This window comes from Tribolium castaneum, chromosome 2 (assembly GCF_031307605.1).
Source record: "Tribolium castaneum strain GA2 chromosome 2, icTriCast1.1, whole genome shotgun sequence".
NCBI classification, from domain to species: domain Eukaryota; kingdom Metazoa; phylum Arthropoda; class Insecta; order Coleoptera; family Tenebrionidae; genus Tribolium; species Tribolium castaneum.
In genome coordinates, this window is record NC_087395.1 from 18870699 (window position 1) to 18885651 (window position 14953).

General features: G+C 32.1%; 1 protein-coding gene across 1 annotated transcript in view; it reads right to left on the reverse strand.

Moving 5' to 3' along the window:
- LOC656210 (205 kDa microtubule-associated protein) overlaps positions 1–14953 on the reverse strand; it is an 82002-nt gene that overhangs the window by 15088 nt on the left and 51961 nt on the right. Inside the window, exon 8 of the mRNA XM_008197781.3 lies at positions 13513–14127. Coding sequence (XP_008196003.2) covers positions 13513–14127 — 615 coding nt within the window. The remainder of the gene's footprint in view (positions 1–13512; positions 14128–14953) is intronic.

Here is a 14953-nt window from a genome sequence, read left to right on the forward strand (position 1 = left end):
ATTACGACACTTTTTTGTCTCGGCAAAAACGCCAAAAGTGCACGAAAGCCGCAAGGGGCCCTAACGACGACTACAGCGGACGTACCTTATGACAAGACGCTACAAAACATGAAAAATATCACAGAATCAACAGTAAATACACTTAAAATTAATTTTAGGCACTTGGAACGAAAGCGAACAGCGGAACCTTCCGTAAAGCCGGTGCAAGACTGACTCGGGTTGGGTCGTGCAGTGCGCAAGCGCACTAGAGCACCTACTTCCACAAAATCGACAAATAAACAAACAATTTGGTGTTTTTCTCCCTTAATTCGCAATTTTCTCCATGAAAAAGCCCCCACAAGTAGCACCCCCGACGGGTATCGCCCCTAACCCCATTTTTCCGGACTTTGAAGTTTGAATTTTGAAAGTGACGGCAAAACCGGCGACTGCAATACCGGCCCCAAGCGCGCGCTTTTCGAAATTTTACTATAAAACACTACAAGATACCGTTCGGGTATGAATCGTTTCCTCTGTAAGAAGTGTTTTAATTGTGAGTAGTTGCACAACCGAGATACAGTTAGATTTCAACGGATATTGAGCTATGCATCGGCATTCCGGGTTAAGTGCAACAAGTGACGCTTTGACATGAAAATTAATGTCTGACGGTATTGATCGAAATTTCGGGAAAAAATAGACGAGAAAGAGATTTGAGACGCTTTCGGTTTCGTGCCGGTAAAGTTGCATAGTCTGAGGTGTGATTTATGAAGAATTACCGGGAACAGGAACGTGTTAGTGGATTATTTTGGGACATGAAATCAAAGAGGAAAAATTTGCAATAATTTTGATTATTGCGATAAAGATATTGTCACGATTTACCAAGAAATTATTGTTATCAACTTGATAAAAATAATTTTATTTAAGTTGAAGTTTTGATAGATGCGATTTATACCTTAGGACACATTTCAGGAAAACATTTTTGATTATACTTATAATTATACATAGTCTCGAAAAAGTATGACGTCATGATAATAATAGGATATATACCTTTTTACCTTATTAGAGGTTGTTCCATATCTGAACTGACAGTGACATAAAAAACTCTTGAAATGCACTCACTTCTTTAAAATACACGTGCATTTTTTTCTCTAAAGTTTACTTAGTTGTCATTTAAACATTTTTTTAAGGTCGAAGTTACGTTTAGAAAATTACTAGTCTTTTTAATAATTTGTTTATTATTTTTCACCTTACGTATCTTATTTTAATTTTCTAAAGACTTACAATGGTTTGAAAGACATTTTATTACGACGCCCATGAGCAATTTTTTTTCAGTAGTAAACATATATTTAATGCCAAAATTCAGTCACTTTTGACAATGTCAGTTCGTAACCAGATTTGGAATAAGCTGTACATGTCTAAAGTTTTTTTGCAAATCGGTTCAGGGATTACTGTTAAAAATCGGCTTTACACCTTTAGTTTTAAAAATTAATAAAAAATAAAAACAGTCCTTTGATAACATGATTACTATTAATTAAAATTGAGTGATCTGAATTACCTACTACAGGATGATAAAAAATTACTCCCAAATTTTTAAATTTCAAAGTCTTTTATTTTTTGTTTATTTCAAAGGGCAACCCCTGAATTTTTTTCCAATTACAAACCTAATATAGATCCTAACATATTCGAAGTTTTTAGCATGTTTTGTTAATTATTATTAATTAATTTTATTGCAAATCCTAACACAATCGGAGTTTTTTGCCAAAAACATTAACCACAAAGTAATTTGTCATCGCCAAAACGAGTTTTTTTGCAAATGTGTTAAGATATGCAACAGGATTGTGATAACAAAAAAAAATGTTTTTTTATTCCGCATCCATTGACATAAAAAGAAACGGTGTAGAAAGCATTTTCGATATGTATTCATTAATTTGTAGAAATGTATAAACAAAACTAGTTTTCAGCAAATAACTCAAATGTGTAAGGATTTACGTTAGAGCTGTGTCAACAAAAAATATTCGTTATTTAATTTCGCATCGAATGACATAAAAATAAACAGGGGTTGCCATTTGAAATAATCAAAATACGTAAAACCTCTCAACAACGGACACTGATGGGGAATCTTTAATTGTCCGTTGTGCAGAGATGTTCACTAGTGGTAGGTTGGAAATGTTAATATAGGTTTTGTTACGTTCCTACAAAAATGTCCGTTATAAAGAGGTGTCCGTTATTCGGAAGTGTCCATTAAGGGAGGTTTCACTGTAACAGGCTCTAAAGTTTAAAAAGTTTTAAAGTAAACTGTAAACATCCTATAGTAATTCAGATCAATCAAAGTTAATTAATAAGTCTGTTAGACCTTGTTATCAAAAACAAACTGTTTCTATTTTTTATTAATTTTTAAAATTAAAGGTAAAAAATCAATACTTTTGGTTTTTATTTTTTTAACAGTAATCCTAAACTGATGTTAAAATTAATTGAAGAACACAAAATATGATAGCAAAACATCCTACCGTTAAAAAATTATTATTAAGACGTCACATTATTTGAGATACTCTGTATACTTAATCACAAATAATTTCATAAAATGTGTTCTAACGTATAAAACATTACAAAATATCAAAACTCCGACTTTAATAATAACTGAATTAGAAAAGATGGGCGCTAAGCTGGACCACCCTGTATAATAGTCATAAGTGTAATCGCCATTAATACCTACAGTTGGAAAGTCCCAAATGTTGAGCCCACTAAATACAAAAATCGTATCGTTTTTTCTTCAGCTTCAGAAGATGTAATAACTCCGCAATAATTTGATTTCATTTCATTAGATTTCAATGTTTTTAATGTTTAGATAATAAGTAAATTTCTGAAAGAAAATATTGTGCACAATCTTTAATAATAATAATACAGAAAAACGAGCAGAAAGGTATTAATCTTGACGTCCTCCAAGACTTTTCAAGGAAGCCCATGTCAATAACAATGCCATTATTAAAGAAAATAAATTGATATGTTGCATGTCAAAGGATGAGGCGTTGTAATAATCAACGACACACTAGAGACATGAACTTCTCTTATTTGTAAAATGACAAAAGACCTTTATTCATTTTGTGGAAAATAGATGTGAAAGCAATCCAAGTTCTCTGTTCACATCAAAATCAAAATATTTCAAGTTAATGAATTTTCATGACACTACGAGATAAAACTGTAAATTTATTGTAAATCGGTTATAAGATAATTATTTCTGTCAGTTCTGTGTCATTAGAACTGTACACGCGTTACACGCGGAAGAAAATCTGCTTTTAATTACGGAATCAAAAATAGAAAATGTTCATTACTTTTAACGTAACAACGAACAAAACGCTCTAAACTCGTGTCGAGTACACATAAATATTTAAGAAACTGGGATTTAGATAAATGTGAAACTTTCTTCACTCGTTTCCAGAATATTCCCTCGAGTTTCTCCTCACTTATAAATTTTATAATAAATTCATACGCTTTAACATTTTGCAAACTTGATCAGCCACTGATTGAAAGTTTTCCAATAAATAATTCCATGGTCGGGGATCAAACGCCCCACATGCAAATAAAGCGAGTTATAAAAATGTAAAGTGTGCGTAATCATTGGAAATAAAACAAGAATTACAAAACATAAAGCATCAACCGCATTAAACCATCACGTAGTGTTTGCAAGAAATGCACTCTTCTATATCTCCACACTATCGTACTGCGAGTAATAATTTAAACCTTTTCAAGAATGTAAAGAACATACACATAACGCATCGTAATTTTTTTCAAGAAATGATTCAGCGAGCGACACTCGAACAAAATCCAATGTAAATGAAGACATCCTCGCGTGCACGTTGACACAATGAATTCTAATATGGTGGCTGACAAATGAGCCTGTTTTACTGCCATCCGGAGTCCTCCGGACCGCAAGCTTTATCTAGCAGTAGTCGTAGAGATTGCCGGTGGTTTTACGAGACGATAAATTAGATAATTCGAGGCGTTATTATTTCATTACTTGTGGCTCTAATTACCCGAAATTCCATAGTTGACGGGTTTCCAAATTTATAATCGAGCGGTTTTTCAACGGTAATTAGATTTGCGTCAGATGCGATGGTAAAACACTACACACACCGACAGACACGAAATCTACATCTGTCGTCTCGAAGAGAACGCGAGAGTGTCTTAAAGTTGTTATTTTGGGCCGAGGAGGGTTCATTAACACAAGAAGGCCTCTGGTTCGAAAATAAAGTGTCTCCAGGACGATCCGAGCGAAGATAAGTTGTGGAAAAAAACTCGGGGAAAAATTTACAAAGGATACGGAGCCGGAGGAAACTTATTAGCACGGATAATTATATGCAATACGAGTCGGCTTAGGCACGGATATTATGCAGATCGAATTAAATGCTTAATGGTATAAATTGTAAGTGACTTGAATGATTGGTTATTGATGGAAGAAATCAGCCAAGACGAAAGGTTAAGCTCATAATCATAATGTTGAAGGCACCATCCGGCGAACTGAAGAGATTTCAAGAGAAATCGGTTTATGAGAGAATTGTGCATTGTGTCTCGAAAAAATATCGACGGTAATAATAACACAATAGCCACTTTACTTCGCCATTATTACCAAAAAGAATGGACACGAATAAATTCAAAAATAAAAGCAACACATTTTGAAATATTCATTATTATGCACAATCAGCCTAAGCGATCTTTTAAATAAATGGTACTAAGCCTCAATCACCTAAAATTATTTTCAAGTATACAGGATGTTTCAGAAATTAATTACAAACTTATGCTTTTTTTAAATAGAACACCCAATAATTTAATGCATTTTTGCATTAAAAAAAACTTTAACAGTTTTTGAAATATCCATGTACAGTCACGATCTTAAAGAATGACACCCCTATAAACCCAGTAGACATAAAAACTGGTACAAGCATGACAATTATATGTAGAAGTCAAGAAATCAAAAAAATTTTTGAGAATAAGGTTGGAAAAATTGTACATACTAATGTTGTCAAATGTTAATGTTGTAACATGTTGTCAAAAACATTAAAGAGCAGTTCTTTAATGTTCTCTACTTTTAGAAAGATACCTAGTTCAAAGAGCTCCAGTGGCTATCGTTAGATTTTTGACAATTTTTGTCTTCAATGACAATTCAAAAGTTCGATACTTACACCTTTAGCAAATTTTGGATGTACCACTTTTTTATGTCCACCGATGGTACAAACATCTACCATAGATCTATGACAGATACCTACATTTGACTTTTTTGAAGAAAACTATTTTTTTAAATGTATTGTACAAAAATTAAAAATCTTACAGAAGTTCAAACTTTAGGAATATCATTTTTTTACCTCACAGCAATTAAGACCAAAAGAAGGTTTTAGATAATAAAAAAATAATAAGTAGGGTCTCCTCTACGGATATCTAAAGGTTAGGATATCAAGCGACGTACAAATAAAATGTTCCCGTCTTCGATGATTCGTTCAGTTAATGTCACTAGAGAGCGCTGTTGTTCCATTACCGTCTAAGTTTTCAGAGCAATGAATTTGAAAAAATGGTTGTATTTAAATGGTTGTATTTGTATAACGGTTAACACACAACAAATGAAAAACTATACGTAGATAGAGCATTAGATTCTCAATTGTAAGACAAAAACATAATGTAAAAATTTTATCGTAAACTATATTTTAAAACAATTAAAACTTTTACCAATTTGCACTCTGCCCCATATTTTTCAAAACGCTGCAAATACAGTTACATATGTAAGAAAAATGTTAGGAAGAAAGTTGTAGAAAATTTAATTTCCTACAAAAATGTCCTCGGCACCATATCATTATCTTCAACAATTTAAGCCCTAAAGTCGTTCAAACGATAAATTTGTTCCATTTTGCTAGAGGTCAAGTATTGTCAAAATACCTAAACCGTTGAAGATAGAAATATGGTGTCGCCGACTTTTTTGTAGAAAATTTAATTCTCTACAACTTTGTTCCTTGCACTTTATTATATCTTCAACCGTACTCGCAGCGTTCGCAAAAATATAAAAAGAAACGCAAATTGATAATTCTAAGCGATAATTTTATGCGCACTGTCGCATATTTATCAAAACGCTGGGAATACGGTTGAAGATATAGAAGAAGTGTAAGGAACAAAGTTGTAGAAAATTAAATTTCCTTTAAAAAAGTCCACGACTCCATTTTTCTATTTTCTACAGTTTATGTATAAATTAACTTTCTGTTACTTGACCACCGGTAAAAATGAAAAAATCTGCCGTTTCAGCGTCTTTGAACGTCTTTGGGGCCTAAACCGTTGAGGATAGAGATATGGTCTCCCTGACTTTTTTGAAGGAAATTTAATTCTCTACAAATTTCTTCCTAACATTCTTTTTTTGTATCTTTAACCGCATTCGCAGCATTTTAAAAAATACGAGTCGAAATGCAGATTTTAAACTTTAAATACTTTTTTACTTTTTTACAGAAAATTTAATTGTCTACAAATTTCTTTATACCGATTTTCTTGTATCTTTAACCGTATTCTCAGCATTTTGAAAAATACGAGACAAAGCGCAAATTTTAAATATCCATTTTTTTCATATTTGTTATGAAAATTTTGGTCGTCAACTTTTCTCAGTCTGTTAAGAGTACAATGCTCAACATTTCTGCATTTTGTTCAAGTAATTAGTAAATAGGTTTTATTTAAATTAATTTAATACGATTTAGCACCGAAACGGTATAAAGCTCGAAGCGCCCTCATTTTAACTTTGCCATACAATTTTTTTGGGTTCAGAAATTCCTTCGATTTTGTATCTCGTTATGTCTCCTAAGTTATAGTACTCCGTAGTCTCGTCACATAATTTTTATGTTTATTCTCCAAACTCGACATTTGGTTCAGTTTCATGGAGCATTCTGTATATTATTACTACAGTATCACTACTTATAACAGTGTTTCAATCCATTTATTTTGAACTACATCAATATTTACTTACATCTAGCGTTCAAGCTGTGTAATTAATAGAAAATACTTCCAACATTCGGACCAACAATTTAGCAATCATCATCACCACAAGGTTATTTCATTAGTTTCCTCGTATTTTTTAACCTCTTTCGTGATTCTATGAAACGAAGCTACAATTAGACAATTTTTAATTTCATTTATGACAATTAGACATTTCGAAGAAAAGCTCATTTTGATCATTTCCTGCGTTCTGTGTTTCTCGTACTCCTAATTAAATCAATCTTGAAACCACTAAAATTATCTTTATTTAATTTTAATCAATTTCTCCGAAAACGTCACGCAACGAATGCATCTACCGTTACACAAAAACAATTTTTATTTTGTTACCAACACCTGTACCCTCATAAATCAACAATAAAATATCGATTCAATTTATTCCACTGCATGAACATTACTGTTCGATGTTTACCGACTAATTCAGTTGCCAACTGCGCTAAAATTAATTATCGATACTATCATTTTTCAATTAAAAAACCCACCCATATGAAGTTGCAGCGTAATGGCGCGTCCTAGATAATATTCCTTTCCAGATCATAGATTTGTTGCTTCCTTGACAGTAGTGACGATTACATTATACCGATAACAATTATTTCCCAAGCAATTAGCCAAGAATTAACAAGAAACGGAAATGTGCAACGGCTCACAGAATTATCGTTAAAACGTCCATACTAAAACAATTACGATTTTCATTCGATGCCACGCGAAATAACATCAAAAATTTATTATTTACCCGAGCGTTTACTCGAAATAACAAAGGTCGTGAGATCCTCTCGCGATCTCGTTGAACTGTGTCAGAGCGCGTTAGAACCCCAGTCGGTGGTCTTCTCCACGGTTTAATCCTCACCCAGATCTACAAAACCCATCACATGGTCCTGAATCCAGGACAGCGTCGTGTTAATTGTCGAACAAAGCACGACTCGAATACAAGAGACGTTAATTACGAGCACAATCGTCATTTGTGGATTACAATGGCATTTTAAACTTTGACGCGACGAATATGTGCACCAAAATCCAGTAAAGCATAATGAAAGAGGTCTGTAATCCAAACACGGGCTTTGATGTCGCCTCTTCAAAAATCAAAGGTTTAATTTTATTCTTTGTAACAATAGAATTGGCTAGAAAGCTGCTTTTATCGTACTCAATGCTCTGTTATTATTCTGCTAAATTTCTTATATAAATTAAATTAAGCCGTAACTGTGAGTCGAAAAGAGAATTTTCTATTGTGCTGAACGTTTTTGCTAATTCGTGTTAAGAGATTTGTAGGTCGTGAATAATAAAATTTTGACGTCCATAGCGACAACGGTTTGATAATAATGGTTTTTCTGCATGATCTGGTTTTGACGGTGCAGATGGTAGGTGTGGGCAGCCAAATGGTTAATGGCTTCTGCCACCATTTCACACATCAATTTAACCATTTCCATAACAGAAAAAGGCTAAAAACAAGCTAATATCCCTGACAAAGTGTTGTGGACAAGAAGTCAGTCCAAATGAAAAAATATGTTGAGATGGCAATTGGAAGCAAATAATTTATTTATACCAATCACTATAGTAATACCCGTTTTTATTAAAATTTTTGGCCAAAAGTTGGTTTTTGGTTATTATAATAATGACTACAGTGTGTCTCTTTTTATTAAGGAATAAATTATGTACTTATTTAGATATAGTAACGCAGTGATGTATGTCCTAAGGAACGCGACAATAACGCGTTCAAAAAGCAAAAGTGCATCAAAAATCTTTAAAAGTCTCTTTGGAAATTTCGAAATAAATGTAATATTTTAACCAAATGTTTAGGTACACAAATAAATAAACAAAATATGTGGTAACTGAGATGAGCTAATGCCAATTTTCTCACAAAAATTAAAGAAACTTTTTTTTCAAAAAACTTCGTCCAACACAAGAAATCAAAACTAAAGAGTACACAAACAAAAATTTAAAAAAACCGCACCCACTGCACACATAAAGTATTGTAAGTCCAGAAGTTGATTAAAAAACTATGTGAGCAGCAAACAAATACAAAATATAAGTGGATACTTCCGAAAAAAAAACTACAAAACTGTGTTTTTTGGTACAAAACTTTCTCAAGTCGAAAATCTACAGGTTTTTAATAAAAATTAAAAAAGCTCGTTAAAAAACGAGCTTAAACCGTCATAATTCGAACACTCCTAATTCCTCTCTCAAGAAGAGTTTGAAAAGTCGGTTACTGGGAATGGTGTTCAATCGAGCGTTTAAATGAAAAAAAAAATTGTTGATTTCTTAAAAGTAATATGTAACAATTAGTAAAAATAATTGGATGTTGTTCCTGAATAAATTACCCTTACCTTATTTATAAATCAATTCTCATAACTGAATTTTATTTTATAGTTCAATTTTATTTTTTATTTGAACAGGAATTTTGACCAACTTATATGAAATGTTCCGTGGTTACTTAAAATTCTCCAAGAGCTTGCAAGCAGTGGTTGTTTCCACTAATAAAACCGAAAGAAAAGCTGTTAGGAGAGATTTAAATTTTTAACGAGTTTAAATATTAATAACTCGAAAACTCCTTCCCGTTTCTTTACCAAAACAAACCTTTCAAGCAAAGTTTTAAAAGTTTCCAATTATTACTGTAGCAAAGAGCGTGCAAACTGCGAGTAACGTTATTTCCAATGAACTTACCGTCTTTAAAAGAACTGTTAATAAGAATGTACTCTCCGAGTATTACAGACGCTATCAAACGATCCTCAATAAATTCCTGTAGTGTAACTACTACGTTTTCAATTAATCAAGAGAACAAAAACAGGAAACATTCTCATAATAAAATATCAAATCACATCGAAGCGTGTGATTGTCTATAACGTACCGTATAAATTGTTCTTTAATTAGGAGCGTTTTTCGAGTTGTAACTTTACGATTTTATTGTTGGACTGTATGATTAGTCCACAGCAAGGTTTCGAAACACACGCAATTTAGAGATCAATCAAAGCTGAATCTTTTCAAGACGCATCATCTTTTGTGTAAAGTCTTCGCGGTATTTCTATTCATGGCCATCTGGCTCACTTTTACGTAAGAATGTGTGGCATTTAATTTGGGATACTAATAAAGTAATAGGTAAATAATAATCGTTTTTTAAGTAAAATCTCGTAAATGACCTAGATGCAAAGTATTAAAACAAAATTTGCTAGGTAAAATAAATCTAAATCTAAAGTTTTAGTCTATACAGTGGAAACTCAATAAGTCGAACTCGAACCTCACTAATAGAAATCAATGTAATTCTACTTCCATAATTCGAACATGCACATTAAATTAATTTATTCAGTCTGTGTCAACAAAGTTAAATTTTTATTGTATTGTACGTGTGTATATGAACAAAATTGGCCATCAGACATCGAATTTGTCTTTGCAAGATTAAATCAATCAAAAATTTATTGGTTTAGAACTGAAAAGTTTACTTTAACTTCGAGATTTTTGCACGTTTTTTGAAAAAAAATTTGCGAAATAAATGAGTTTCTATATGGAAAATAAACAACAATACATGAAAAACAAACAAAATTTGTTGAACTATTAAACGAAATTTTGCAAAACTTTTGTGTTACAGGTTAAAAAGGTGCTGAAACGCTTTAATAAAAGGTAAAAAATTAGTGATTTCAAATTTCGTGAAATAAATGAGTTTCTGAATGAAAAATGCACTGAAACCTTGAAAAATTGCAAGAATAATGCAATCGTGAGCTTAATTTTGTAGTTTTAGTAGAAAAATGTTTGAAAAACGACACAAATTTGATGATAGTTTCGATATTTTTTGTTATTTCTGACTAAAAACTTTAACAAATGCCCCTGATATAATTTGGCAAAAAATTCCATTTCCGGAGTCAAAAACGTGCAGAAAGTCATAAAAAGGGTAAAAACAATGTCATTTTAAAATAGAGGTTTAGTTTTTTATTCAAAATTTCTCGAAATATACAAATTTTGAATTGAAAAAGCAGCTTACACGCTTGGAAATTTTCAAAACAATGTTTTTTTTAACTTAATTTGGTGCTTGTCCTGTAAATATTTCCAACCTTCCGAATTATCAGGTTGACATGTTTCAACCAAATATTGTTCATTGAGGAAGTATTGTAACTGTGCTTATAGCTATTCGTAAACAAATACAAAAACAACTCTAAAGAAATGATAATATAAAAGTAGAGATGCTGCAAAATAAAAATGGAAAGAAATAAGGAAAATTCACCAAAATATTATTCAAAAACACAAATAAAAAGTCTCTCAGATTTACAAAACATGGAAAATTGCTAATAATTGTAGTTAAGAAAACTAGCAGACTGCATGATACTATACCGCCACTTATAGTATGACATTTTTTCAGAAGTTTAATTTGAGGATGTTTCTTTATGATATTCAGAGATCAACAAATTTTACAACACTTTATACAGGGTGCTCAAAAACTGGCGCACCAACTCAGTGGTACGTTGTTGAGAAGCAAGTGTAGATCACGGGAAAAATCTTAAAAAAATTCCTAATGTTATATTTTAAAAAATCTGGAACAACAAACTTATTTTGCTAACTTTCTCAATTTTTATTATTTTTTAATGTTTCTATGTTTCGCATCAAGTAATTGTTCCCTAACAAAACGATGAATAATTATTTTTAAATTTACTATCAGATCTTAGCAGATTTTTTAATTAAAAAAAAATTAAATTCATCAAAAAATCACAGTTTGTAGATGTGGCAACGCTGGGAACTATTTCCTAGGAAACCGTTTCAAAAATAATTATTTTTATTGTTGATCAAATTCTATTGCGATCACGACTGATAGGCAACGTTGCCACATATCATTTATTTAAAATTCGTTATTTATCAATAACTTTAACACAAAGAATTTTTTTACTATTTTTACCTTTATGTGTAAGCAATTCTCTACCACACTCCGTTGAGTTGGTGCGCAGATTTTTGAGCACCCGGTATGCTTCGAAAATTTCCTTTTCCAAACCAACAGAAATAACTGCCGTGTTAATTACCTTAAGAAACACAAGTCATTGGGTTGAGGATGTATTTTATTTCATTTACCACCAGAAAAAAAATTGTTGCTGAACCATAGTTGATTAACCCCCGGTTTCTAGAGCGAGTTATTGTTAGATAACTTTTATCGGTGCCATAACTTCTATAGAAACACCAATCAGGTCATCTCTACCTTAGCAACTATCCAACCGATAAAATTTATCTAACGAAAAATCGTTCTAGAAACCGGAAATTAAAGACTAATATTAAAATTTTTAGACATGTAGTTAGTATATGTTAAAAAACTGAACGAAAGAGTAGAAATAATATAGAAAACATCACAAAATTTTACCATTTTGTTATTTCTGGCATTAATAAAAGTCGTGTTTCTCAACATGATAAAAAGGTCTGAAAATCTGTACATATTATTATTTTAGTTATAATTTACTCGTAGCTACACTTATTACTATAAAAATCATCCATCATGCTGTGGCTCTCCTTTAAATTAACTTTTAAACTTTTCAAGTGCAAATGTCGACCAGTATGAATATAATATTTGCGAAATTTGTTAAAAATTAGAGTATCAAATCAAAAAAAAAAGTGCCAAAACGCTACAAGAAAATGTTTTTTCGACCTAATTTTTCGACTTATGAACTTGTACAAAATATTTGCGTTTTATTACTCAAGTAATGACATATGGATTGTAATGTAGTACACAATACAAAAATATGTCTTTGAAAAAAGTCAGAGAACGTAATATTATATAAAAGTGTAAAAACTTTTTAAACAAATACAGGGTGATTTTTTAATAGATATCCTAAAAAATAAAGGCCACATTAAAACATCTAGTGCATGTTTTGTGACAATACAAAGAACTATTTTAAGTTTTTTAATTTAATTTTCAGAACTATACCTTCCAGTTTTACAGAACTTGTGCTAGAAGTGGGTTTGTTATTTCATTCAAATAAACTGATTGAAAAAAGTTATTTTGCAGCATTTTAGAGAAAACCAACTGCAAAAGAAGATAGATACATATTTACTGATTTATTTTAAGCAGATTCCAATTCTCGAAAAGTAATAGAATTTGTTCATTTTTAGAATATAATTACTTAATTTTAACTGTTGTGGAGTAGTGCATATTACAACGCTAACTATGCAGTGTAACAGTTCATTTGAGGTGACACAAAAGGAGTACTACCACCTAAAAGTTTGAAGGGTGATTTGTATTACAAAAGGAATTAAGTGCTACAAATTTCCATAGTACGCTAAAAAATCTTCCCCAGCCAACAAAAATTGTCCTTTATCAAAATTTTAAAATTTTTCTTTCAATATGTTTTTTTTAAGTCTTGTCATAGGCAGTGGCGCCAATGGACCTAAATACACCTAGCATTTACAATTTTTACCTATCAATTACTATTTTCACTTTAAGTTTATTGTTTTCACCTAGCGTTTACGATGTATACTCAGGAAGTGTACTTAGTGTTTAATGGAATAACATAGCGTTTGATTTTTTTCCTTTAATTTGTACCTATTTAAAAGGAAACTCACCGGCATCGGCGGGTGGTGTAGGCGTTTCCTCCCTAGGCGACCTCTGTCCATCAAACTCGCTACTTTGCTGCTTCTGGAGATCGAGATCAATCTCGAGGGCAGCCTTCTCAACTTCGTGTTTCTCCACAAACGGGTTGAAGCTTCCGTCTGGATTATTGTTGACGAGGCCGTCGGCCAAAGCCTTGGCCGCTGCTATGGAAGGCGACAGCACATCGTCAACGGCGTCCACGTCCGTTTCAGGTCCCAAATCGTCGTCGTCGTCGAATTCCGACGCCAGTCTTTTGCCGTTGGATTTCTCCGAATTGTGGTAGAAATCCCCAGAGGGTGAAAGGTCGGAACCATTGTGTTTAAAATTTTCGGCCAGGTTTAGAAGCAAACCGTCTGTTTTTTGGCCCATGATGTTGGTATCGGCACCGTTCGAATTGGCGAACGGGTTATTGGCATTGTCGAGGCTCGTGTCCATTGTGATGGGAGAAGCGTTGCGGTTTGCCCAATGGGCTTCCGCCGCGATTTTTGATGGTTCGCGAAGGAATACTACTATCACAGAGATATTGTCGGCAGATCCTCGTTCTTTAGACAGCTGGACCAAGCGCTCGCTTATGAGATCGGTCTTGTCTGGAAAAAGATGTCAAAATGACAACTGTGACAGTCATAGACAGATAGAGCATTAAATTCTCAATAATAATAATAATAATAATAATAATAATAATAATAATAATAATAATAATAATAATAATAATAATAATAATAATAACAATAATAATAATAACAATAATAATAATAATAATAATAATACTAATAAAACATAAACATTATGCAAAAATTTTATCGTAAACTATGTATATACAGAAATACGTGTGCTAATTTTACCAAGTAATAAAACTCATCAAATACAACAACTTTTCTATATAACGTTATTTTGTGCAAACTAGAGTTCCTATATTGAGAGAGTTGGAATACTGAATGTCAATTTTCGAAATTTTGTTTCATATACGTCCGTTGGAATGTGTAAAAGGTAAAAATGTGTAAAAACAAATTGGGACAGAAATCAGTGGTTTTACACTTCAAATTTGGCGAAAAGTCAAATAAATTTGTTAAAAAATGTTCCTATTTTTCGTCGACTAGCTGCGTTTAGAAATAGGTTAGACTGGCAGTCGTCGTCAATTCACTGTTTTTCTTAATATGAACTCCAAATTTTAAAAGAGATTTCTTTGTAAGTACAAGAATTTTACGTCTAAACTCTTCATCATAAACATTTTTCCCTTAACTTTATGAAATGGTAATCATCGATGAAAGAGAGAGAAATTGAACCTTTCCTGCCAAGTTTTACGTTTATTATTAACAAGCATTTGGAAAAGTGGATTGTTTAAATAATGTTATGTACAAAATCTATGAGATTTTGGGAATTTGTTAATGTATTTACAAAATACGTAGGTACTTG